The sequence below is a fragment of the Carica papaya genome, chromosome 5, assembly GCF_054855325.1.
Source record: "Carica papaya isolate Zhongbai chromosome 5, ASM5485532v1, whole genome shotgun sequence".
Lineage (NCBI taxonomy): Eukaryota > Viridiplantae > Streptophyta > Magnoliopsida > Brassicales > Caricaceae > Carica > Carica papaya.
In genome coordinates, this window is record NC_142313.1 from 12,034,511 (window position 1) to 12,061,046 (window position 26,536).

Below are 26,536 nucleotides of genomic sequence, written 5' to 3' on the forward strand. Positions count from 1 at the left end.
AGTATATAACAGGAAAATATAGGGAGGTCCAATTCCCAATAATGAAGAGAAATACAAGCTGAAATGAAGTACAGGAGACGAGAGAAAACGAAGTGAACTAAAAAAAATAAAGCTACAAGAAAAACCCCTCTGCGACTGGGCCTATCTGCGTCATCTCCCTCTCCACAATCTTACATCTCATCAAACTCCCCAAAGTGTTCAACACCATCTTCACATCCTCCCATCTATCCCCCCTAGCCAGCTTCTTGTATAGATAGCTATCAAATGTCATACGCTGCACGTACTCATTCCCACACACCTCCACCAACGCCTCCCTGGACGCGTTGCTCCCATAGAACACCCTCTGCAACAAATCTAGAAACCTGAACGTGTTCAAGTACATCTTATCCCACTCTTTCAAGTACTCCCTCTTCAGATCCTTCTCGCTTATTAGTCTTTCTCCTCCTTCCGATGCTTTCACAATCGCTTCTCCGCACACTCTCCCTGACTTCGCCGCGAAGTATATGCCTTCTCCCGAGCACTTTGTGACGTACCCCGCCGCATCCCCTACCAGCGCCACCCGTCCACACACCCGCACAGGCCGCGGGTGCTCCGGTATTGGGTGGGCTTCCACTTTTATCACCCTTCCACCTTTTAGCTTCTCTTTCACTCTCTCCTTGACCCCTCTCTGGTACAATTTTAAATCCCGCTTGGCACGAACCGTACCCGTTCCCACCGCCACATGGTCACATTTTGGAAATACCCACGCATAAAAGTCGGGCGACACGTCTTCCCCGACGTACATCTCGGCCAGGTCACAATAATACTCCATTTTATCATCCGGCAGCTTGATTCGCTCCTGAAAGGCCATTGCGCAGGTGTAGGTTCCGGCATTTATGGACTTGGCGACGCGGCTGTTTGCTCCGTCGGCACCGATCACCACATCGGCGGCGAGGGTTCTTCGGGAATTGTTGACCGTGTAGTGGACGATGTAGGGAGAAGATGAGGCGGAGAGGGAGGTGGGAACCTCGAGATGCGTGACGAGTGAATCGATCAAGTGGGCGCCACTGGATTGGGCACGGGAGCGAAGGAAGGAGTCGAGGACTTCCCGACGGAGCATGGGGATAGACTCATGAGGGCGGAGAGACTTGGATCCAAAGTCGACGGAGAGATTTGATGGGGAGATGATCTTCATCTTAGTGACATGGCGATCGATGAGGTGGACGGGGATGGAGAACTCATCCATCATGCAGAGAGGGATGGCCCCTCCACAGGGTTTGGCAGTGGAAGGGCTCCGTTCGAAAAGATACGTCTCGATCCCGCCGGAGGCGAGAGCTTCGGCCGCGGAGGAACCAGCGGGGCCCCCGCCAATCACGGCGACGCGTAGCTTGCCACCCTTGATTGGCGCATTGTTAGTGGAGGCAGTGATAGAGAGCGAATGAAGTTTAAAGGAAGAAGGATAAGTGGTCGTGTTTAGTTTGAATGGTTGGTTTGGGAAAAAGGAGGAATAGTAAGCTGCTGCGGCGGCCATAGTTGTTGGAAGTGAAGAAATGACAGAGAGGGTTGGCTCATGGTTTTGTAGACTTTAAAATAATATTTAAATTTTTTTTTGTTTATTTGATTATTAGTGTTTGGAATCATTTAATAATACTTTTGTTTTTCACTTTAAAAATTATTATTAATGTTCTACATTTTAGCTTCCTGGAAAAGACGAGTAAGAAGTGGTGTTAGGGTTCTTCAGGTTGTATTATAGCGCGGGAAACTGATGTCCTGGCGAAAACTGACGATGCTACTCTTGTTTCAGTGTCTGGCTTGGAGTCGAACGCGGAAGAAAAATAATGTAAATAAATTTGCGTTAGGTGTCTTTTGATGAATTGGAAAAAAGAGAGTTGGGAATATATAGTGAAAATTTAATTTTTATTATTATTATTGTATTTATATATAAATTAAATATACGTATTTAATTGGGCTATTTTATGCTAAGCTTTTTCTTATCTTTTTTGTGTACTAAATTAAAGTAATTTTTGTCCGCTGTCTCAGTTAAAGAATTTAAATCATATTATTTAGGTCTTTCGAATTTTGTTGAATCTAAGCATAATTTTTAAAGAGTTCATTGATATCATATTTTAATAAATTTTGTAATGAATTACTATTTATAAGAAATAACTCAAGTATTCTTTTAAAAGATAGTCTTATCCATTTTTCTCTCTCTCCATGATGTTACGAGAATTTAAACAGAGTTTGAGAATTTTTTTTATACAAGTTTTTGCTATAGATTTTTAAGAGGGAATAACAATTTATGTATATTCGAATACCATACATTATCAAGATCTTGGGCAAGTATGCCCAACAAAAAAAAATAGTTGTGTCAAAATAGATTATCTAAACATGCAATTGAGACTAATAACCTATAGGCAAGAGGAATAATTAATATTTAATTTGTTTTCCATTGATTACTATCATGTCATTATTATTAATAGAGAGTATTATTGATTTGTTTTTTATAATAATAATATTTTATTTTTAAAAAAATTAAATAAAATAAATATTATGATAATCATTTATTTCTTTATTTATTATTATCCAAATAAAGAAAACATGTACGATTGTTTTCTTTCAAAACCATTCTTTTACTTTCAATTTTTTTTTCTTCTCTGTTATTTTATTAATAATTACCTATGTAGTGTAAAAAAAATAAAAAAAAAAGAAAACAAAGTAGGATTACTTTTTTAAAGGAAAAAAGTATTTTTATAATTTAAATAGATAAAAAATAAATTAAAAGAAACATCCATGTTGAGCTTATAACAATAGGATTTTCTAAAAATATTCAATTACATTATCTACCTTGACCTTCACTAAACCTCAACTTTAAAAAGAAAAAAGAGTTTTCATTAACTCTTTGATCAATTTTTATTAAACTAATGTATGATTTTAACTCTTTAATGTTTTTAATTAAAATACATGATTTACTCAAGGGATTAAGAGTTTTCATTTCCTTCTCATCTTTACATTACAAGAAAAAAAGAGAATTTAGTTAAGAATGCATATCTTAGTATATAATTTCAAATGTTTTTTTTAATTAAAAAAAAAAAAAACAGATTTGTGAAAATATTTAATATATAAAAAGAATTAGAAACAAATGGTATATAAATTTTTTTTAATTCACTAGATATAGAATAAGTAATGTTCATATTAGTATGTTTCTAAATAGCCTACGCAACAGAATATCCATACAGTACTTGTAAGAGAAGTGTGTAATTCTCATCCACAAAAATTTTTCCACACCATTGAATAAAAAAAAAAAATTGAAATTGGATAAAAACAGTAATAAATTCTTATCTGATTGAAAAGGACAGGGGAAAATAATTAAATTTTTTATTTTGTAAGAAAAACAAAAAAGGAAAAAGAGAAAACGACATCGTTTAGGAATGAGAAAATAGTGCCAAATTTTGACACCCATTAAAGCAGGGAAGGGCAGAGCAGCCAACTGTCTAATGAAAGAGCGATTACAAATCGTAACTGACTTATCAAAGAGAAAGAGGCTTCGTCTTCGTCTCTCAGAGAGAGTTTTTAGTTGAGTTGGGTCGCCTCCCTTTCTTCGCTGGCGATTATTCCTACGCACACTTTCCTCGTTAACTCCGCCTTCTCTTCCCTTACTCTTTATACCTTTCCCTTTCCCTACCTTTCTCTTCCCCAAACTTCTCTCATTTTCATTTCCACACACCTCAAATGGCAACAGCTTTCTCTGCTGCCAACTTCACCTCCCATCTTTTCGACCTCAATGGATCTTCTGACAGGCGTCTCTTTGATCCTCTCAAACCTCCACCTACCACCTCTTTCTTCGGATCTACCCGCAAACTTCGATTCGATTCTCGTGCCGCATCGAATCGACTGGACGCCCGCCGTCGATCTGCTGTCGTTGCCGTTTCCGACGTCGTTAAGGAGAAGAAGCTCAAGCAGAGCTCGAATCTGGTACTTCCCTGATCTGTTCCGTGTGAAAATGCTTTCGAGATTTTGCTTCTGTTGATTTGTTTCCCTCTCTGCGTTTTCGTTCTCTTGTGAAACTCTCTCTGTCTGCGAAATCTTATTTATCTATTTTTAAAGCAGGAATGAGAAGTTTGAAGCTAACTGAAGTATAGCTCTGAATTAGAAAATTTATATTTTTTAAGTATGTTTTGCTGTCTATGGAGCATTGATGAAAAAAATTTTGTCCCAATTTTCATTTCAAGCTACGTGCTACAATTATGCTTTAAATGCGAATACTTTCTGTTTTCTTTGTGTTTAATATAGCGTCGATTACCAATTGTATATTCATTTTCTCAATGTTACGGGTCTTACCTGAATACAGAAGGATTTGCATTTTGTTGGTGAAAATTTTTGGTAATGCATCAGTCAGTTTCTTTGGGTACAAGGAAAATTGTTTCTTGGAACAAAATTATGATTGGAAAAGAAAAAAGAGCCTACAGTGATTTGTTGAAATATTTGGTTGTGAATTTAATTAATTTTCCTTTTTCGGCTAAAACAATTAAAGCCAAAATTGTTACTTTTCTTTTAACCTTGTATTTCACTTTAGTTGATCACCAAAGAGGAAGGCTTGGAGTTGTACGAAGATATGGTTCTGGGAAGAGCATTTGAGGACATGTGTGCCCAAATGTATTATAGAGGAAAGATGTTCGGATTTGTTCACCTGTATAACGGACAGGAGGCTGTGTCAACTGGATTTATCAAGCTCTTGAAGAAGGAGGATTACGTTGTGAGCACATACCGTGATCACGTGCATGCCCTGAGTAAAGGTGTCCCAGCACGTGCTGTGATGAGTGAGCTCTTTGGCAAGACCACTGGTTGCTGTCGAGGACAAGGTGGATCCATGCACATGTTCTCGAAAGAGCATAACGTGCTTGGTGGATTTGCATTTATTGGTGAAGGCATTCCTGTGGCAACTGGTGCAGCCTTTACTAGTAAGTATAGGAGGGAAGTATTGAACGAGGCAGATTGTGATCATGTAACTCTAGCATTTTTTGGAGATGGTACATGTAACAATGGCCAATTCTTTGAGTGTTTGAACATGGCACAGCTGTGGAAGTTGCCAATTGTGTTTGTTGTGGAGAATAATTTGTGGGCAATTGGGATGTCCCATTTGAGGGCAACTTCAGATCCTGAAATTTGGAAGAAAGGGCCTGCATTTGGGATGCCAGGAGTTCACGTTGATGGTATGGACGTTTTGAAGGTGAGGGAGGTTGCCAAGGAAGCAATTGAAAGGGCTAGGAGAGGAGAAGGTCCTACATTGGTGGAGTGTGAAACATACCGGTTCAGAGGACACTCTTTGGCTGATCCAGATGAGCTCCGTGATCCTGGTGAGCATTTGATTTTAGTTTTCTTTGTCTGTCTCTGCTTTTCTTGTTTGCTCTTTCACTCTTTTGTTGATATATTTCACTTGCTGCTATTTAATCAAAGCTCAGTCTTTGGGATAACTGGTACCAATTAGCAGTGAAAGGAACTTCTATCATTGTTTCCCAGATTTCAATAGATGCCACCTTGGTTTGATGCATAAGAATTTTCGGTTTACTTGGTATCTAACTAATTCTCAAGATCTGCGGGTAGATAGTTTTTCTCTCATATTTGGTTGTCATCCTTGAAGCTTCCGTGTATTCTCTTGCTCAATCCTGTGTTTTTTATCTGGCAGCTGAGAAGGCCCGGTATGCTGCCAGAGATCCCATCACAGCTTTGAAGAAATACATGACTGAGAACAAACTAGCCAGTGAAGCAGAGTTGAAGGCCATAGAAAAGAAAATTGACGAGGTTGTTGAAGATGCTGTTGAATTTGCCGATGAGAGCCCTCACCCAGCCCGCAGTCAGCTCCTTGAGAATGTGTTTGCAGATCCTAAAGGTTTTGGAATTGGACCTGATGGGCGGTACAGATGTGAGGATCCCAAATTTACTGAAGGCACTGCGCATGTGTAACCATGTCGGTGGGACTCCCAGCAGTATAACTCAAGGTGCTATTTTGGTTGATGGTTGCATGGTTTTATGTTTAGTTACTGCTAGCATTCACGTATCACTTGTTAGTTTAAGGTTAGTGTTTGTGTAAGCAGAATATGTTCTTTAATTTAAATTTTGAGTTTTTGTTCCCGTTAACTTTATATGGGTCTGTGGAGGAAGTGAATTAAATTCGATAAAATGAGCCTCATTCTCCAGTAAAACTGTAGCAGGGGCAAAAAGATAAGTGCCATAAATTAGCAACTATCCTTTTCTCTGTCAAAGCTGCTACCATGTTCCATAATATGTTAATAAACAACCATAGACTTTATGGCAGGTTTTGTGCTAAACATGTTAGGTTAAAATTATTTATTTTCTATTTTGTTTTACTTTTTAGTTGCCACCTGCAATGTAAACTCAGTGATTATCATGCGGAGTTGGATTACAAGCGTTCGCAATACAGTAAATAAAACCCAGTAAATATAGCCACCAAAGAGGATAAGGAACTCACATCAGCAGCGCTCCAAGAGCTGTGAAGATGAGAAACTTAAAAGTTAAATATGCTGCTATACATGCTTATGAGAAAATAAGAGGTCAGCCTTTATAAATTGCCACTTCAAAGTTCTCATTCATCTCTATTTTAAGAGATGGAAATTATAACCTGTAAAAATACCCATGGAAAAAGAAAGACTACAAAAAATATAATAAAATTACAAATTTTGATTAATGGAGAATAAAAAAGAACAGAAGAATATGAGCAAGGCAAGTTCTAATGGATGTAAATGAACACTACAATTTCAAAGCAGCAATGGCTTCAGGTTTAAAATCAACTCTTAGACCCAACACCCGCCTAACCTCAGCTGGAGTTAGTCTCCAGGTCATGGGTCCTGAGTTTTCACCCCAGAAATCCAGAATCTCGGAGACCTTTTCCAAGTTGAGAATTGTTGCCATTTGAGTAAGACGAGCAAACTTGTCCCTAACCGTCCTCTGTGTCATGCTAGATAAATGGCTTACCAGAGCTCTTGCATCTCTGTCAAGCTGAAGGCCTCCAAGCTGACTGAACCGTTTCTGCATCATAATCACTTCAAGCCTCTTCACGATGAAATCAATGATTAGATGCACAAATGAGTCATAGTTGTTAGCAGTCATGAGTGGTTGGAGCCATGCTGCATTTGTCTCAACAGCATGGAGAAGCCTCTGGACCCAAGGATCATTCACCTCATTATCAGCATATTCAGCCTCAGATAGCTCGTAGCTGATGGTTGCTACACTATCCAAGACAGGGCGGATTCGAGGTGTCAAAGTAGCCACAAGTTGCTCCATACCAGCATTCAAGGCTTGCTTAAAAATGTTGCTCAAGTCACCCAACTCAGACAAACAAGATTTCACCTTTTCCCTTTCAGCTGGTGCAGGAAACACCTGAAAATAAAATTTTAATGCTTTGTTATTGGAGCTACTTTCATAAAGCAAATGAAAAATGCAGGCTGAAGATTTACTGGTGCACATACACAAATAGGCATCCATAGATGTGCAGGGAGTATTTTCATCTATTTATTTTTTAAATTTGCTTCTGATTACCTAGAGTTTAGCTAAGATTAAAAGTCCGAACAGGATTAGGATGTAGAAAGTTTCAATACTACCATTACTTACGCAATATCCTAGTTTGGTTGTAACTAGTACCACAAGGGTAAGCTAGACTATGTGAAGATTATGTTTTTTCCAGAGCAAAAGAATATTAGAAGAGGAACAAAGAGGGAAAATAATCTAGAGATAAGAAATCTTCAAGAGATAGAAAAGTTAAAAAAAAAAAAAAAAGGACAGAAAACAGAAACAAGAAAACAAGCTTTTTAACTGATGTGAAAAACCTCATTCTGCTGTACTATATCAATTTGTTATTTGGACCTGTTGAAATAGGATATTTTATTATTATTTATTAAAATAAATATTTTACTATCATAAAAATTTTATGTAATAAAAATTTTATCAAAATAAATAACTTCTTTATTAATAGTTTAGGAGTTCTATAAATACAGTAATGTAATACTTTAATGTCATATTTATATTTAAATGATTGTGTATCAATATATGTTAATGAAAATGTTTTATTTGAATGATAAAATAGTGTGATTGTATTTTCAGTCAAATTACTAATTTACTCATACTTTATTATATATAGTAGTAAATGATATATAAAAAATATATAATAAAAAAATATAATTAAATTTATATTTAAATAAATAATTATTACATATAATCAAATTAAATTTTTATATTTGATAAAATAAATAATTATTATTTATAATATCACATTAATTTAATTTCAATAAAAAAAATTATTTATATATTAAAAATAAATAGTTGTAATTATATATTATTATATTAAATTTAAAATTATTTTAAAAAATAAAAAATTAAAATGTATTTGAAAAAATAATTTATTTAGGAGGGTATAACGGGAATTAAGCATATTTTATTAGAGTACAATGAAAAATATAATTATCTGCCCGTCACATACCACCAATTTGATGGTTTTTAAAATTCATCCAAAACGCACAAGTCGAATACCGTTTACTACTATCTCATCATGTTAAAAGTTGAAACAAACATAATTTTATCATGCCCGTAAATTACCATACATTAATTGATTACTATTTATCACTATCCAAACATAGGGTAAATGGTAAGAAATAAAATTATATTTTTTCTCTTAAAATTTACATGGTATCATAACATAATAATAGTATTTTGGGGTTTTACTTCTAGAGTTTCTTCTTTCAAACCCTAGAACAATAAAAATAAGTTGAGTAAAAAGAAAGTCATATCGGAAGGGAGAGAGCCTAATTTGGGAAGCCTTTGGTTACCGCGAGTCAAAGCCCCACGAATTGTAGGTCTGAGAGATTCTGTGAGTCAACAAAGGAGAAAGGCGAACCCAGTTACACACAAAGTCGTGCGATCTGGTTCCTTCTTCCTCCATGCACAGAGATGCGCGAAGAGCCCTCAGTTTCCTTCTTCAATCGCGCGTAGAGTCGCGCAACCTCCTCCAGTTCCTTCTTCCTTCGCGCACAGAAGCACACGAAGAGCCCTTGGTTTCCTTCTTCAGCCGTGCACAGAGCCGCACGACCTCCTCCGGTTCCTTCTTTCTACGCGTGCAGAGACATACGAAGATACGATCGACCCAGCTTCTTTTGTCGCGCGTAAATTTGCACAAAGAGCTGCAAGATCTAGTTTGACTTCCACCGCAGGCAAAGCTGCATGTGAAAGCTTTTTTGGCCGTAACCTACTTCATTTTTCTGGCAACCGTGTACTGAAGATCTATTTGAGTCGAGGCAATTTTAGCCCGAGCTGAGCTACTGCACTAAGCCGAGCCAATATTCAATCCAAGCTAAGCTGTTTTCGAGCCGAGTCGGACAGCTAGACAAATATGATTTCAGTATTTTTCTATTATTTTTGGCTATTTGGGTACAGATTAAGAGATTTGTTTCTATTATTGGGTATTTTCTTGCCCTCAGTACTCTAAAATGGCAAAAATAAAAAATGTGATAATTTCTTATTCGGATAACCCTTCATTACAAATCAGTCTTGTAAAACTTGATGGTACTAATTATCTGACTTGCTCAAGATCTTATTTATTGTGTATCAAATTTAGAGAATTGCAGAAGTACATTACAGGTGATACGAAGAAACTAGATGTAGGTGATTTGGAATATAATATATGAAATTCTAAAAACTCTTTGATAATGTCTTGGTTTATTAATTCCATGCAACCCCATATTGTATGAACATATTTATTATTTGATACTGCAGCAAAAATATGGAATGTAACATTTCTTATATATTCACAAGTAAGTAATAATACTCAAATTTATGAACTCTGCAATAAAATTCACGGCACAAAGTAAGGAAAGAGAACTGTTTCACAATATTTTTCTAAACTGAGTGGATTATGACTGGAATTATATTACTATTAAAACTTTCAGACAGATTATCCTGTAGATGCAGCTAAATTTCATAAATTGATAGAAAAACAGCGAATTTATGATTTTTTAACTGGTCTGAACACCGAATATGATCAAATATGGGTCCAGGTACTTGGTAAAGATTCTCTTCCTTCATTGGAACAAAATTATACTTATGTCCAATAAGAATGAAGTAGAAGAAATATCATGCTATATATAGCACCAGTTGAAAAAGCTGAATTGATTGTTCAATCTGACCAGTTCAAAGATCTACAGAAATATGATTATTGTGGTAAGCCAAAACACACTAAAGAAACTTATTAGAAGTTATATGGAAAAACAACTAGAGGTCATAAGAGAAGGAATGGTGGACCTACGAGAGCTCAAGAAAAATTGGTTGAGACAAGTGAAACACCTGACACATCAACAGTTAGAATCTTTTCAAATAAAGAGATTCGAACCCTGAAACATATTCTGTCTCAATTTAACTCTTCATCATCTATAGGTGCAACAAATTTAGTAAAATCAGAATATTCAAATAAGAAGTTGGCACTGTTAAACTGCAGGATGACACTTCAGAACTTAGTTTATAAGTTGGACATGTGTGATATCTCTGTACCAACTTGGAAAGGGGATGAATAAGATATTTTATTATTATTTACTAGAATAAACATTTTACTATAATAAGAATTTTATATAATAGAAATTCTATCAAAATAGGTAATTTTCTTATTAATAGTATAGAAATTCTATAAATACACTAAATATAATATCTTAAAGGATGAAAAATAAAATTATATTTTTTCTCCTTAAATCTATAGGACTAAAGTCCTGTAGATATCAAACTCACCAAAAAACTACAAATTCCCAAATAAAAAAAAAAACCGAATAGACAAATCACACAAAAATAGCAAGCACTAGTAGGGCCTTAGAGGAAACCAACTAAAACCTCTATCAAATCTCAGGTTATCTAATTATTGAAAACCACCCTACATTCCTCTTGAAGTTCCCACCTGCCTCCTCAAAACTCACCTTTCCCCGTCATGTCAATGATTAAAGATCCCCCCATCCAGAACCAGCATTCTGAGTGGAAGCAGAATATAGAAACTGGTTACCAAATAGTCACCAGAACTGAGTGCCTTATGTTCACGAGTTGGAAATTTGAGGGCCATTTGCGCTAGAGATTCATATATTTAACCAATTGAAACCACTTTGACTAGTCCAGTTCAGTCATCTCCAAGGTTCTCAAACATGCTATTCGTATTTTTGAGAGAGATTCTATTGGATGATTCTTATCCACAACTTTTAATGAGTTTGTTCAAGCTTTAATTGGTGATGAGGAGAGAATTGATTTCTAGACAGACCTTTGCCTTGAATGGGGAGCATTGAGCGACAGATTTCAACATATATTTGCTATTACACTATATAAGGATATTTTTGTTAAAGTGTCATATAGAGACAGTGAGGGAGGTAGGGATTGGCACGTGTAGATCTTGAGGAACCTCAATACAGGGAAATAAATGAATATGAATCACTCTTGAGTCACTGTCTTCTGAATCTTTGAACAAGAATTATGACTAACCGTTTTGGACCCTTAGTGTAATAAGAACTCTTACAGTCAGGTCTTTCTATAAATATTTGGCCAAGAAAGAGCTTATTGAGAACAATTGTTCACACAAATATGAAAGGTGAATGCACCTCCAAGGGTCACTTTCTTCACTTGGGAAGTAGGTCGTGTATGTATTTTGACCATTCATAAACTAATAAAAAGGGGGAAGATCATGATAAATTGGTGCTGCTTATGTTCGAAGGCGAAGGAGACTTGTGACAATATTTTACTTTGGTGCCTTATTGAGTACTTTCTATGGTCTATAGTATATGGGATTCTAGGGTTCAGTTGGGTAATGACTGGTGCTATAAAGGACGAGACTTGGCATGGAAGGGTGTTACTGGTCGAAAAAAATATTTGGGCCTCATTCCTCTTACAATTTTTTGGATAGTGTAGAAAGAAAGAAATAAGAGGATATTTGACGGGGTGAAAGAAGATATTGATAAGATTAAAGCGAGATGGTTTCAAACCCTAGGCTTTTTGGTTATGGATCGATCTTTATACTAGATGGAGGAGTTGGAAAAACTTATCAATATCCTGGTTGATATGTAAATAATTTTGTACATGAGTTTAACACCCCTTTGATACTTGTATTAAATGAAATTTTATATACTCTTCTATTTTTTTTTTAAAAAAAGAGCTTTAATGGTAAAATTAAGGATGGCCTTGAAAAATATTAGGTAGAATTTCTCATAAGGATTTTTGTTTTGAGCCACTAGGTTACACATTCCACGTACTTCCCTTGGGGACTATTTTGGTAACATGCATGTGGGTGGTCATACAAATCATCTTGGTAGAAATGAAACCATAAGCTTAATTGAGGACATGTTTTATAGGAAAACTATCAAAGAGATAATGATCTTTATACTCCCTACCTGATCCATATGAACCTTAGAAGGATTTGAGCATGGACTTTGTAGAAGGGTTACCTAGGTACCTAGAGGTCCCAATTATATTTTAGTAATTCTGGATGGGTTTTTAAAAATGGCTCATTTTTATCCTTGTAGTAAAATAGATGACACAACTCTTGTTAAGAAATTCTTTGTAGAGGTTGCTACATTGGTTATCTTTCACCATAGTGTCTGATACGGATGTTAAGTTTACAAGTTCTTTTTGGAAGACATTCTTGGGAAGTTGTTAGATCTCATTGACATTTGCTTCAGCTTTCCACAACAAACTAATGGACAAACTGAGGTAGCTAATCATGGTGGATGGTTGTTACTTACTGGAATGCAGCTGAGACTTCAGACTATGTTTTACTAAGATGCCCTTTCTTCTTATTGCATGTGGTCTGTGGTTTTGACTTTCTGAAAATGCAATAAATGATGGCTGGTTCTGTTGGTGAAGAGTTGAGGACTTGGCAAGGTATCTCGAGGGATAAAAGGAACAAGAAGCTTATTTCACTTATCACTTTGACTATTTTGTTGATTCTCTGGAAAAAAAGAAATATAAGAGCCGTCGAGGAGATATGCTACTGTTTTGACAAAGTTTGGTTCAAAATCTTCAGCTTTTATTCAATGGCCACTTGCTTAATTCAGGGGAAGATTCAGAGAGTTAATTGACATCTTGACAAATCTACATTCTGCATTTTTGTGCATATCTTCTTGTATTTTGGTGGGACGGCCTTTGTGCTCTCCAATTTCTGTTTTGAAGATTGGGTAGCTAAATGGAACACGGATGATTTTAAAGATGTACTATGAGAGAAAATAAAGTAGCTGAGATCTAATGTCACCTCTTGCCAAATTTGTTTAAAACAACTTTTTTAATCAATCTGAAAAGAATGGTTCTTTCACCATAGTTTATGGCTATTCAACATGTGCACCTAGTGATTTGCTAATTCTTCCTCATGGTGCTCGGCAAATGCACAATTTACATGTCAAGATTAGACGTCAGTTTGCAATGAGTATAAATATTATGAACTTGTTTCTTGCTGGGCGTTATAAAGTAAAAAGTTTAATGTTGGTAATTATACCATCGTTTACACTAAAGCAAAGCGATTCCTTCCCATAAGAAAACTTACATGGTCAAGCCATGGGCCCTTACCCCGTTCTTAGAAACTCAAACCTAATACTTATTTGCTTGATTTACCTAATCAATAAATATCGTTCGCGCTTTTAAGATTTGTTTTCACAACTGACCAACTTTGACCTTCATGCTTTGCCTAATATACTATATAGAGACCATATAAATACATGGTTGACTTAATATTACTTTTATGTTGCTTATGAATAAACCTTATTGATATTCTGTAATAGATTAAGTGCCTCCCCTATAACTATGGTTGTAATAATCAGTAATTGTGGTAGTTGACAATCTCCTGAGCATGAAAGTACAATGTAAACTTTAAAAATAAAAGCACAACAGAAGCTATTCATCCCTTCTACAACTTGTAACATAATTTACATAATGAGGTTACAAAATTTTGTAGAGTCCATAACTGAACTAAAACTCACCAGATGAAGACTAAAACATGAAACTCCTTATTTGGCTCTATAAACTATCTTCCTTGGTCTGATCAGAAAACGAATAAAATTTCAATTAAATGAGCGAGACAACGGGTTCAGTAAGTATGTCGAATAGACTACACCCTAGGCATGCGACATACCAACATATAATCAATTAGAAATGTAAAACTTTTCTTTCCCTTAATGTTTAAAAACCATGAAATGTAGAGATGTTCCATTTCCTATCTCATCTCTCATTGTTCCCCCAAACTTCCTTCTATCTAGTCTTTTCCCCACATTTTTCCCCTTTACTAGTTATCTCTCAAAATTCCTCTTTCTAATTATTTTCTCATTATCCTCTTAATTTCTTTCCTTTTTTAATTCCCTAATTGTAACTGCTCATGCCGCACACTATTATCACATCCCATCTGGTTCCAAAACCATAGTCATCCATCAGTTCCCTCTAATCCATATTTATCTCACAAATTCACATACCAAAAATTGGATAATTTTGCTGTTATTCTAAACTGTATTCCACTGTGCAGTATCAATTTTCTTTTCCAGAGAAAGAAATACTGACATTTGGAAGAACCAAGGGGATGCCACCCATGTAAAAAATTTCCTCCTCACTTAAGACATTGGTATACCATTTTGAATCCACAATTTATCCTTAATAAAGCTACTAGTAACCCAGCTGAGGTTCAAAAGATAGACGGCACAATCCCAGAGACTACTGATTTCAAGATACGAGAGAAGATGACTTGGGGATTCACTGGCATTTCAAAGTGTAAGGTGTTACCTTCCCTTGAAGTACTAGGGCTTCCCACTTGTGGCATAATTTGAATACACTATAGTATGGAAGATTATGGTGGCAAGATTCGAGGAATGGCTCACTGGCTGAAATCTGCGTTGATTGTCTGAAGGTAGATAGACTCACTCTTATCAAGAGCACCCTTTTCAATATGCCAATTTACTTTAATTCAAAAAAAATATATGCCAATTTACTATCTATCTATTCTCAATTTTGTCTAGTTTGGCAAAGAGGTTGGAGGCTTTTCAATGTCATTGTTTGAAGGGCAACTCAAAAGACATAGAGGAGATTCAATGAGGATTTTTTTTTGAGATACAGGAGATTCAATGAGGATATTCCACTTGGTAGCTTGGGAGGATCTCTAAATGTAAAAAATTAGGCTAAGCTATTATAAGAGGAGCTTCTAGCATGACAATTTTCGATAAACAAGGCATCAGATACTAATTTCGATAAACAAGGCATCGGATACAAATTTTGTGACAGATCTGAATGATTGAAAGGCTGATGAATACGTGAATCTCCTTCAACACCTCTCAAGCTTCAGCGTCCACTTGTCCATAAACAATCTTCCAAATAAGATGAGTTTTTGGCATGACAATTTCTATAAACAAGGCATCGAATACTAATCTTGTAAAAGATCTTAATGATTGAAAGGTTGATGAATAGGTGAATCTCCTTCAGCACCTCTCTCGCTTCAGCGTCCACTTTGAGGCGGATGATAAATGGATTTTGGTTTTAGAAGCTCGTGGTTCTCTCTAAATCCCTCCACACCCATCTCGCACAGGATAGACCAATCTCAACTAGCTTCCCTTGTAATCTCATTTGGAAGCTCTAATTGCCTTCTTTGCATGGAAGGCAAGGAGAGGTCATATCCTCATGATTGATAATCTTCAAAAGAGAGCGAACATACTTGTTAACATGTGGTACTTGTGTATGCGGGCAGCAGAGCCTCCTGACCATCTTTTTTTGCGTTGGCCCTTCACTTAACTACCTTTGATACAACAGTCTCGAGTTCCTTGGGCTAAGATGGGTGTCCTCAAATTCTATGGCTAAGGAGGTTTGGGCATAGCTTCGTATTTGGAGGGATAAACACAATAAAAGATTATCCTCCTAGCCATGATGTAGCACATTTGGGAAAAAGGAATAGAAGAGCATCTGAAGACCATCCTAGAATATTAGTCATTCTGAGCATGGTATCATTAATGGTCAATCACATGACAAACTTTACCAAACAAAAATCTTACTCCATCTCGTCATAAAAGCAACAGTATACCACAGACAAGTCATGCATCAGAATGTAATTCTTTTTAATGTCATAAAGTAAAGCACAAGGTAAATCTATAGCACTAACCTCGGCACACTGCTCTTCACTTTCGTGCTTAAGTTTGAGAACATACTCGCTACTGACATCCAAATTATTCAAAGCCGTTGCTACTTCAGTTCCAGTCTTCTGCACGCCAACACCCCCCAAGAACAACTTTGCCCCAAGGTTTGGCTCTCTCATTTTCTGCTGCAATGCTTCATGGTATTCATTCCCTAACAAACTACTAGCACTGGTTAATATCGCAATCACAGAACTTATATTTGAAGTTGATATTGCTCTTCGCAAGCAGCTCTGCAACACGTAGAACACATCATCTACCATAGATGTGGTAAGGCTGTCGGGAACATGCTCATCAATCACAATAGCTTTTCTAACATTTTCAACCATAAAGAATCCCTCCAAAATAACATAAAACCCAGTTATATCCTGAATAAATTTGCTAAAGCTTCCACTTCTAAATGCTTTGGTCGCTCGGGGAACTAACTCAGGATCCACGGAACTAAGAGCTTTAATCTTTGATACCATAAACTCCGTGTAATCCTCGCCCAACTGCATCAGCGACAATATCTCTTCAAGATACAACTCAACCTCCCTGGGGTCCGGTCCTTCTGGTGCTGCAAGTATATTCTTGTTCTGGGCATTAATCTCAGATGCTAACTTACCCAATTTCCGATACTCCATGTACTTCTTCAGAATTAGAGAACCCCTCGAATCGCACTCCTCTTGCAACTCACAAATCGCGTAGACAATCCCATCTTCGCCGCATAGGCCCCTTAAGATCTCGTCGTTCTCTTCGATCGCTAACACAATGTCCTTAAACAAATTGGTCAAGCAACCAACAAAATTAACTTGCCCTTGCCCCTGTCCCTGCTCCATTAACTCCAAGAGACTCTCGAATTCCATCCTCGATCGCATTGCAATCACCTTCTTCAAGTACCCAACGTAAACCTGCAAACCCTCCTCCTCCATTCCTAACGGAGAATACAACCAAACGAACCGCAAGATCGAGGGATGGTCTCTTTGATCTACCGCGGCCAACAGCCTTTTTTTCACTATCCCTTCAAGCTGCTTCTTAGACGTTAATAACTGTTCCCTCTGATCCGATCCGGAATCCTTGTACTTGGCATCGATCTGCAGAAATGTCTGCACATACTTGGCGGCCGACTCGTAATCCTCAGATTCAAGGGCGCTCTTTACTCCCTCGATGCAGTTGCCTCTCTCGACGATGGCGTCGATGCGCGAGAGCGTGGTGTTGACACGCGACTGGGCAAGGTCAAGCTCGCGGACCTTACGACTGACATGATCGGCGAGGTCGCAGGTGGAGCGGACATTGGAGAGCATGTGGTCGGAATCAGCCTTAACAATTTCAAGAACTTCCGCTGACCGCTGCAGGTGGAGAAGGTGCTTGTCGAGGTCCGAACGCTGGGAAAGAAGGGTGTCCAGCTCTACGTCGAGGGATCTCTGGTATGCGATGCATTCATGGAGGAGTCGTGTCATCGCTCCAACGTCCTTCAGGGCCCGCACGTGCGCCAGGGCCTCTGGCGTCCCAAATTTCACTGACGTGGTGGTGTTGGAAGAATCGTCATGCTGTTCGGATTCCGGTGATCTAGCAGCCGCCGCCGGTCCATTTGGAATCGACGGCATTTTTTCTTTAACGTTGATGCTCTACAAAGTATGGATCTGACCAATGAGTTAGAAATTCGACAAAAATTGTAAAGAGTATGAAACAAGAAGAAAAGTGAAAATGCCGAGAGCCGAATCTGACGCTGGAAATTACCAGTGTGCATATGTGGCTCTATATATATATATATATAGAGCAATATCTACTTTTTTGCCTTTTTTTTTAAAAAGGGCTTTACCCGAGTCATCCGGGTGATGGTCAAATGTACTTAAATGGATACTACCCGACCCGGGTTCAGAATGAACGAACTCTTTGCCTGTGAACTTTTTATCCACTTGCTTTGGTTAGCGGTTGAAGTGAGGCTCTCTTCCTCAATAATGGCAACGTCTTGCTTTGCTGCATTATCTTCTTCGTCTCTGGTACCTAATAACAAAACTTCAATAACCGCACCACAAACTGCAAAGCCATTGGGGTCGTCGCCTCTGGTTAACTCCATTTCTTTTCGTTACTCGGGGCTCTTCTCCCCCTCTCTCCCACACTCTTATGGATCAACGAAGAAGAAGAAGGCTAGGGATTGTTCGGTTTTAGCCGTTGCAAATGAGGAGGTTGTGGTGGGAGCAGAGATTGATACCGAAGGGGATGAACACGACGACGTCTTGGCGCAAGATACCGGGAACAGATCAAGGCCTTGCGAATTGTACGTATGTAATCTTCCTAGAAGCTGCGGCATCTCTCAGCTTCTGGAGATGTTTAAGCCTCTGGGCACTGTCCTCTCTGTTGAGGTATATAATTAATACCTTTTGATTTGCTTGTTAGTTTTACTGGCTTTTTTGGTTCGTTCTTTTTTCTTTTTTGTTGGTTTTCTATTAATATCCTAATCGGGAAAATTCATGTCTGATCCTAGCTACCGGAAAATTATGGTGGTCATAATAGAGGATATAAGCAACCTTTAAAGTGTACCCTGTGGGGATTCGGCTGCAGTGTAGAGAGAATGTGTTGGTGTTGTTATAAGATAGATTTGGGCTCTGTTTGGACCAAATTTGAAGTTTTTATTGAATTCATTTGTAAATTCATGTTTAGTTCAATTAACAGACGGTGATTTTAGTTGGCGGAAGTCTTTCTTAGATGATGAAGGAAATGAGTACATGTAAAATTCCATACTGACTTAAATAATATGTTTAAAATTAGATTCCATCAGAATTGATGGAATTTGGAATATATAATTTCAATTCTATGTTAAGTTTCATATATTGTCAAGTTTTTTTCCATCTTAATATAATTTACGCTTCTTCATAATGAAACTAAGTGTGGATTTGCAATGAATATGTTTCCAAGATAAATCTTGGCAAGTGTTGTTTAGGTTGGATTGAGTTGAAAAAGTACTGAATTCAAACAATCAAGGTGGTTATCTTGTTTTCAGGTTTCACGGAATCCTGAGACAGGAGAGAGCCGTGGATGTGGTTATGTTACCATGAATTCCATAAATTCTGCAAAAATCGCCATTGCTGCATTAGATGGAACTGTGAGTATGAAACTAATCAGCCTATCCTACTGGTTTCAGTTTCTTTTCAGTGTTTTCTGAAATGGGTTGATTTTTTTAAAGGATGTTGATGGAAGAGAGATGCGGATTAGGTTCTCAGTTGACATGAATCCTAGGAGGAGAAACCCTGCTGTCCTGAATTCAACACCCAAGAAAATTCTCATATATGAAAGCCCTTATAAAGTGTATGTTGGAAATCTTCCATGGGCCACTAAACCGGATGAATTAAGGAGTCATTTTAGCCGATTTGGTACTGTGGTTAGTGTAAGAGTGTTGCATGATCGAAAAGCAGGAAAAAACCGTGTTTATGGGTTTCTTTCCTATTCTTCCCCTGCAGAACGCAATGTTGCATTATCTTTAAACGGAACAGTTAAGTCCAAGTCCATCACATTCTAACCTCATTTCATTTTTCCCCTTGGCTTTTTGTTTTCCTTCTCTTATCGTCCTCAATACTTATTTGCAGGAATATCAAGGTAGAAGGATAATTGTTAGAGAAGGTGTTGAGAGGATGGAATCATGACTGATTCTGGCTGCTTGTTTGTCGAAGAAATTTTTTGTATGAATGTAAACAAAAGTAGCTTGGAAGGGAAACTGTTACTAAATACATAAGCTATGAAGAGAGGGTATCATATCTCTTGACCTCCGGAGAAGAGAACATTCTATCTTGGATTAACCTTCGTACTCTTTCAGAATTTTGTTAGAGTAAAATCTCATGTTGAGGATATTGTTGGAAGATGTTTTTCATATGCTGGTTGATTTTGTTATGGATCTTTTACATACTAACTTCATCATTGTTATAGAAGAAAGATGCCCCTAGCAAAGGTTTCATTGTTTTCTGATATCCTTCTACTGCAGCTAAAGTTGCCAAACTTCTGTATCAGTTGTACTATTATCTTAAAATGCAATTGCTAGCTTCACTGCCGTGCCTTAAGTCCATAGACATCTGATAATATATAGTTCAGGATGCAATTTAAAATTTTCTAGCTCTTGTTACTGTTGGGTAAGTTATTGAGAATGAAAATTTGCATCAAATATGAAGAATGGTGATGCCAAAACAAAAATCAGCGAAATATCCATTAGTTTTTTAGTCTCCAATGAGTGTTTCTCATAGGAAAGGACAAAAGAGTGGATTCTTCAGAGCCAGGTACCATTTTTTTTTTAATGAGTATGCAATGACGGAATTTTGTCTGTTTGGTTTAAGTTCTATGTCATTTTCTTGAATTTTCAGTTTATGATTAGTGAGTTATTTGTATCAAAGGTCAGAATAGTTGTATCCATAATGTTCAACAGATGTTATATTGTTCACATACAATAAGGTTAAGCTCTTTGTAATGCATCTTTCGTTACAAACAAGTGTAAAGTTTTCCAGCAGAAGAAAAACTAGTGCAAAAGGCTTTCACTGCTAAAATTACTTTTGTGTAAGCAAAGATTAATGCGCAGTTGCTACAGGCATGGACCATGTGAATCATTTTGGTTGTACTCGGGAAGGATTTCAGATTTCTGATGTCATTTCACCAGTATATTCTTATAGTTAATAACTTGGCCAGAAAACATTCACCATTCTAGTAAAGATGCCAGTGTTAAATTCACCTCTCCTCTTCATGTTTATGAGAATTTTGCAGTGCATAAAACTCAGAGCTCTAATACAAGACTCCACAGACAGAATAATGAGCATGAAGTAGTTCATGAATTTGATCTTATTCCTTTTGTCAAGAAGTATAATAACTGATGAAAATGCAGAGGCTCCATGATCTCAGCAGGAAAAAGTGGATCAATACAACAAATATAAGGCAGGGGCAAGGGCATAAGCAAAATGGGAGAGGCAATACTCAAGAAAGAACAGCAAGAACCAAAGAACCAAGTCACAAAGGCAGTTAAGCTAGGGGTATCTAAGATGCAAAAGTAATTCCTTACCAAGGGGTATCTAACATGCAAAAGTAATTCCTTACCAAGGGGTATCTAAGATGCAAAAGTAATTCCTTACCAAGTTATATTAGTTAACTTGATAAACAACTTCTTTTCTGATGTTCTCAATCATTATCCCTTAACTGTTGCAATCTTCTGGCGCTTTCTGCTTCTTTATAGTGATGCTGAAGAGAGCTCTGGGGCTTGGAAGGAAACAGTGCAACATAGTACCAGCAAGGGTGAACTGAACCAGTCTGCTGCGGTTCCTGAAACTCTTTGCTCCTAATACCATTATGGTACCACCATGCATTCTGACAAAGAGCTAAATTCAGCCTGGCTGATCTTTTATAAAACAATCAACTCTCTCTGAGAAGACAGCTCTCTAAATTAGGACTCGGCATGAAAAGAACCCCAAAATCCTCAAATAGGCTGTTATTGGGCAAATAACATGTTGCCCAAATCACATGCTTTACAAGTCGTACGCATAGATGGTACAAAATTTGCAGGATAACCATCAAGGGTGAGTTAGTTCATCCAAAAAGCCACAAAAAATATGATTGTAGCCATATGGATGATGTGCTGATACTTAGATACAGATTGTTCTTGGCAAAGGCAACACAGAAAAATGTGATAAACGTTTAAGCTCTCCAAAGTTTAGATTGTATCTTCTTAACCAAGTACCCTTCTAAACCTATACCTGCATCCACTATTCTTGTGTTGCCTGTTATTTCTATCTTGATAACCTTGTCCAAAATTTCCTCCATGCAGACTCTATCATCCTCTACGCAAATCATAGGAATTATTGTCATCCAAGTATCCATATGTGGTGCTTCTCCATGATTTAGCATTTTTTCCACTAATACACAAGCTTCCTCGATCTTACCAACATTGCAAAACCCTTCTACCAAAGCATGAGAAATTGAGAAATGTGGGGAGAATCCTTTGGACAGCATTTCCTCCAAATATTTCTTAGCTTCACCAAATATCCTCTGATCGCATAACCCACCAACCAAAGTCCTGTAAGACACCAAATTGGGCAAACACCCATTAGAGGGCATGTCCTCAAGAACCTTACAAGCATCCAGAGCACGCCCTTCTCTACAAAATCCCAATATAACTGTATTGTAATGGACAATATCAGGATTGCACCCCTTGACTTTCATTCTGCAAAGAAGCTTATAAGCCTCCCTAAGTTGCTTCTTCCTACACAAACTATTCAACAAAGTGGTGTAACTCAATGTATCTGGCACGAAACCTTTATTCAACATATCCTCCAACAAATCCACCGCTCCATTCACCTGACTCTTTCTACACAGCCCCTGCATTAATATCCTATACGATTCCACATCCGGCGAAACATCTCTCTTAAACATTTTATTGAACAGTGAGTATGCAATACTTATATCCCCATTCAAACAAAACGCACGCATCAAAATATTGTAAGATTGAATATTGGGTAAAACTCCATGACGGTGAGCACTCCGGAAGAGATCGAAAGCCGGCCGGAGATAGCTCCTGTGTGAGACAAGAATCTCCAGAATGTGATTGAGGTGTTTAGGCAAAGGCTTGCAGCCAAACTCGCGAATCTTGTAGAAGGTTTTAAGGGCTTTATCTGGCAAATCTGCCTCGGCGTAGATCTTGATCACATAAGAGAATAGAATAGGAGTAATCGGGTAGCGCTGGGTTTTCAGGAGAGAGAGGATATCATCGACAAGCGTGAAGTATCTGGCGCGCCCCAGTTTGAGAATGAGAATGAGATAGGAAGAATAAGAATGACGAAAGCCTTGCTGGCGGAAGGCATAGTCGAAAATTTCTTTAGCGAGAAGAGGATCGGACTGGGACGCTATCAGCTTTTGGACTCGAGTAGGAGAGCCAATTGCGGAATTGGAGGCAGAAGCAGAAGCAGAAGAGAGTTGTTGTTGTTGATTTTTCTGCGGCGATTCCGGTGAATAGGAGTAAAAGAAGATCAGTGAAGGTTTTGGCAGGAAGGTGAAGTGGGAAGAAGTGAGGGTTATCATTGCTTTGGAGGAATTAAGTAAACGCTGCTGCATATCTCCGGGAGCTCTCTTTGATCTTTTCAGAATGCTGGTGCTGACTGCTAAAGGTGTAACCGAGGATATTTCCGTAGATAAAATTTTTTGTCTTCGTTAATTTGTAAATTCGAGTCAATAGGGCCTGACTCTTGAACGACATTTTTTAGCCCCGGACCCTCGCCCTTCTCTAGACTCCTTGTAGTGTGTTTTCGAAAGAAAAAAAAAATCTTTTCTAATGATATATGAATATTATCAGCGAATTTTCTAAATTTTGTTTATATTTTGAAATTAATTTGCACATTTAAAAAAAAAAATAAAGTATAGTCTTTTATTATTTTTTCATTGCACTTCTACTGTTATTCTTTTAGTATATTAGCTAATATCATAATTATTTTTGTGTTTTTTAAACGAAATTATTTATGCTGTTGTTTTTAATTATTTAATAGTAACATGGTACATGTTAAGTTATTTTTAAATGTTTATCAAATAAAATTAACTTAATTTTAAAATATATTTTTATATAAAAACAAAATTAAATGTGAATTCAGTCGTAATTTCATTAAACCTTTGAGGGTTTCTATTTAATTTACCTTATTTTACTTTTGAGAGAATGCAATTACTTTTTTATTTTATTTTAAGTGATATAAGATTAGATCCTTAACAATTTTAAGTGAATTAAAATACGTTATTTCAAATTTTACTAATTTTAATATAATTTATGTAATATCTGAACCCGAAAATCGGTACGAGATAATTTTTTTTATTTATAAAAATTATATAAATAATTAATATAATTTTATTTTAATATAGTTTTGTTAAATTTTGAGGAAAAAAAAGATTATGGACGAAATTGAAAATAATTTTAAAAAAAATGGACGAAATTTTGAATCTATGGAGTGTTTTTGAAAAAAAATTAAAAATATGAGGTTAAATTGCAAAAAGAAAAGTTTGGCCAGTTGGGACAGCTCAATCAACAACCCGAGCGAACCAGAGCACGTTGGTGGCAGGCAGATTGACGTCAGCTCCATGCGGGAGGCTACGCAGGCAATCTATGTGCCTGGACTGTAACACCCAAATTTTATTATTTTTATTTTTTAATTTATATTAGAATTTTAGTTTAATTTTTTAATATTTAATTTATAAGGTTTTAATTTAATTTAATTTAATTTAATAAAAATAATAATAATGATAAAATAGGATAAAATTATTTTTAAAATTTAATTGAAATTAATTTTGAAAAAAAAGGGTGAAAATTTAGATTTTGATGGTGTTTTTTAAAAGAAAATCGGAAATCGGGGGGTAAAACATAATTTAAGAAAGTTATACCATGTCAGCAGCCACGTCAGTAGCCTCGGCCAACCAGAACACGTCGCGTGGCAAGAAAGCTGACGCATGAGGCCACGTGGGACAGAGCCACGTGGGCGATCCGCGTGCACGGGATCGAATGGTCCAGATCTCATGCGTGCGGAAAGCCCATATCTCACGTGCACGGACGGTCCAGACTGAATCATGCACGGACGGTCCAGATCGCATCGCGATGGATGGCCCAGATTAAATCGTGATGGACGGCTGAGATTAAAAGGAGAAAGTTATAAATAACCTCACCCACACCCGACCCCAAACCCTAGCCGCCAGTACCCTCGCCGGAGAAGAAGAACTAGTCACCGGAGGAGTCGGCCACCGCTACCCGTCGCCGCAACGGAGGGTTTTCCGACCGCCAAACGAGGTAAATTTTCTCTTCTTGGCTCATTTTTCGATGCTGAATCCGCCTATGGCCAAATCGGAGCCAAACCACCGGCCAATCGGTCGAAAAATACCACCGAAGTCCAGTAGTGCTGCCGCGGCTTTCTTCGATTTTTGCCTCCGATGAGGCCCTTTCCGGTTCCTGTTCGATGCAATTTTTATACCACTGTGATCACTGTCCTTTTCTCTACAGGTTGACTGGAGCAAAACATCAAATCACGACTCGCGCCGGAGAAGCCGCAGCACCCGAGAGCTCCGCCGCCGGTAAGTCATGATTTTTTGGCCCACCGAGGGCCCTAGGGTTGTTTTATCGCAAGAACCAATGCAAGTTTGGCCGAATTCGGCCGAAAACGGCCAACCCGAGGCGGATTGCCGCCGCGGGCAGCAGTGCCGTCGCCGGAGCACAGCGGAGCCGCTGTGCTGGAGTTCTGATATTGGCCAAAAAGGGACCCTGGGTCTGATTTGGGATTTTTTTGGGACACGTACAGGTACCGGTAGTGCGTTTCAGTTTCCCAGAAAAAATTCAGGGAATTTAAGGACAGCCCGTAGGCGCATTGTAGAGCCGATTTCAGACTCCGAAACAAGTAAGGATCTCTCACCCTATTTCCTATCACGGCATTAAAGCCTAATAAATTATAAAACGGTATTTTATGACTTAATAGATATATATAATTGATTAAGGTTGCCAATGGAGTCCGAATCTGATATATTTTTGGTAAGGTTTTATTTGATTTATTTTGCAGTTTTGAATGCAATATGGTGCCTGATGTGTTTATTCTATTGTTTCATATACATGAATTACGGTTTCATTTATTATGCTTTGAATTATTATGAACCCGATATTGTGTTGCCTTGTTTGGTGTCCATTACTGGTTTATGTGTTTGTGTTTGATTGGATAATTGAGATTAAGAAAAATGGTAAAAAGGTATGTGAATTGATAATGGATAATGTCTACAGCCTCACTAGATATCCTGGGAGATGGTGGACGGATCGGATACATAGGGAACTCTACCGAGAACGTAGTCTCTCATGTCGGACGGGGTATGGAGACCTTATGCATTTTGGCGCCCATACCAGACGGGGTATGGGGACGGCTGGTTTCACCCTCATACCGGACGGGGTATTGAGGTTTGTGGTTTTGGTGCCCATATCGGACGGGGTATGGGGACGGCCCTGGGATCAAGTTATTAATGTTAATGGTTCACGTGTAACGGGGACTCTCCTATGGATCCCCATGGATACTAGTAGGCTGGTAAAAGAGGAAATTTGTTGTTTGATTATTGAAGTACAAAAGTATAACATGTGTTATGTTACAAAGTGTATATGATTTTATGATGGTTATAATGTTATTGTTTTCATATGTTATTTTCACGAGTCTCACCGAGGTAAGTGGACAGTAAATGTTTTTATTATTAATAAATGAGTTTATTATAAATTATGTTCCATTGGTCATTTTTGTTTTCTACCAACCTTTACTTCCGTGGCAGTGAGATAGTGTAATGTCTTTACTGGGCTAGTATAGCTCATTCCTTAACCATTTCAGATCAGGAAGACGTGGTTCCCGAGGCCGTTCCGCAGGAAGACGGCGAGTTAG

General features: G+C 37.6%; 5 protein-coding genes across 5 annotated transcripts; 2 read left to right on the top strand and 3 right to left on the bottom strand.

Moving 5' to 3' along the window:
- Positions 1 to 6: 6 nt before the first annotated feature.
- LOC110806885 (geranylgeranyl diphosphate reductase, chloroplastic-like) lies at positions 7 to 1,875 on the bottom strand. Its single transcript, XM_022031867.2, has one exon. It carries the CDS (start codon positions 1,508 to 1,510, stop codon positions 113 to 115), a length of 1,398 nt encoding a protein of 465 aa, XP_021887559.1. The 5' UTR covers positions 1,511 to 1,875; the 3' UTR covers positions 7 to 112.
- A 1,585-nt stretch (positions 1,876 to 3,460) lies between these two features.
- Positions 3,461 to 6,291, top strand: LOC110806882 (pyruvate dehydrogenase E1 alpha). The gene is made up of 3 exons (XM_022031864.2): positions 3,461 to 3,951; positions 4,553 to 5,333; positions 5,663 to 6,291. The coding sequence occupies exons 1-3, from the start codon at positions 3,709 to 3,711 to the stop codon at positions 5,938 to 5,940; spliced, it is 1,302 nt and encodes a 433-aa protein (XP_021887556.1). The 5' UTR covers positions 3,461 to 3,708; the 3' UTR covers positions 5,941 to 6,291.
- A 366-nt stretch (positions 6,292 to 6,657) lies between these two features.
- On the bottom strand, positions 6,658 to 17,888 carry LOC148253749 (conserved oligomeric Golgi complex subunit 4). The gene is made up of 2 exons (XM_088220226.1): positions 16,127 to 17,888; positions 6,658 to 7,374 (listed from the first exon to the last, which is right to left on the bottom strand). Exons 1-2 carry the CDS (start codon positions 17,741 to 17,743, stop codon positions 6,745 to 6,747), a joined length of 2,247 nt encoding a protein of 748 aa, XP_088076352.1. The 5' UTR covers positions 17,744 to 17,888; the 3' UTR covers positions 6,658 to 6,744.
- Positions 7,346 to 23,379, bottom strand: LOC110806881 (oligomeric golgi complex subunit-like protein). Its single transcript, XM_022031863.2, has 2 exons — positions 21,245 to 23,379; positions 7,346 to 7,374 (listed from the first exon to the last, which is right to left on the bottom strand). The coding sequence occupies exon 1, from the start codon at positions 23,214 to 23,216 to the stop codon at positions 21,804 to 21,806; it is 1,413 nt and encodes a 470-aa protein (XP_021887555.1). The 5' UTR covers positions 23,217 to 23,379; the 3' UTR covers positions 7,346 to 7,374; positions 21,245 to 21,803.
- Positions 17,978 to 20,181, top strand: LOC148253750 (RNA-binding (RRM/RBD/RNP motifs) family protein). The gene is made up of 4 exons (XM_088220227.1): positions 17,978 to 18,502; positions 19,141 to 19,242; positions 19,324 to 19,629; positions 19,724 to 20,181. Exons 1-4 carry the CDS (start codon positions 17,993 to 17,995, stop codon positions 19,778 to 19,780), a joined length of 975 nt encoding a protein of 324 aa, XP_088076353.1. The 5' UTR covers positions 17,978 to 17,992; the 3' UTR covers positions 19,781 to 20,181.
- Positions 23,380 to 26,536: the final 3,157 nt, after the last annotated feature.

Excerpts from the sequence above, each read along its gene's own strand:
- LOC110806885 (XM_022031867.2), bottom strand. The coding sequence starts at position 1,510 with ATGGCCGCCGCAGCAGCTTACTATTCCTCCTTTTTCCCAAACCAACCA.
- LOC110806882 (XM_022031864.2), top strand. The coding sequence starts at position 3,709 with ATGGCAACAGCTTTCTCTGCTGCCAACTTCACCTCCCATCTTTTCGAC. Across the intron at positions 3,952-4,552 it reads TCAAGCAGAGCTCGAATCTG|TTGATCACCAAAGAGGAAGG; the intron begins GTACTTCCCTGA and ends ATTTCACTTTAG. Across the intron at positions 5,334-5,662 it reads AGATGAGCTCCGTGATCCTG|CTGAGAAGGCCCGGTATGCT; the intron begins GTGAGCATTTGA and ends TTTATCTGGCAG.
- LOC148253749 (XM_088220226.1), bottom strand. The coding sequence starts at position 17,743 with ATGCCGTCGATTCCAAATGGACCGGCGGCGGCTGCTAGATCACCGGAA. Across the intron at positions 7,375-16,126 it reads GTGAAGAGCAGTGTGCCGAG|GTGTTTCCTGCACCAGCTGA; the intron begins GTTAGTGCTATA and ends TTTTATTTTCAG.
- LOC110806881 (XM_022031863.2), bottom strand. The coding sequence starts at position 23,216 with ATGCAGCAGCGTTTACTTAATTCCTCCAAAGCAATGATAACCCTCACT.
- LOC148253750 (XM_088220227.1), top strand. The coding sequence starts at position 17,993 with ATGGATACTACCCGACCCGGGTTCAGAATGAACGAACTCTTTGCCTGT. Across the intron at positions 19,243-19,323 it reads TTGCTGCATTAGATGGAACT|GATGTTGATGGAAGAGAGAT; the intron begins GTGAGTATGAAA and ends ATTTTTTTAAAG. Across the intron at positions 19,630-19,723 it reads CATTATCTTTAAACGGAACA|GAATATCAAGGTAGAAGGAT; the intron begins GTTAAGTCCAAG and ends ACTTATTTGCAG.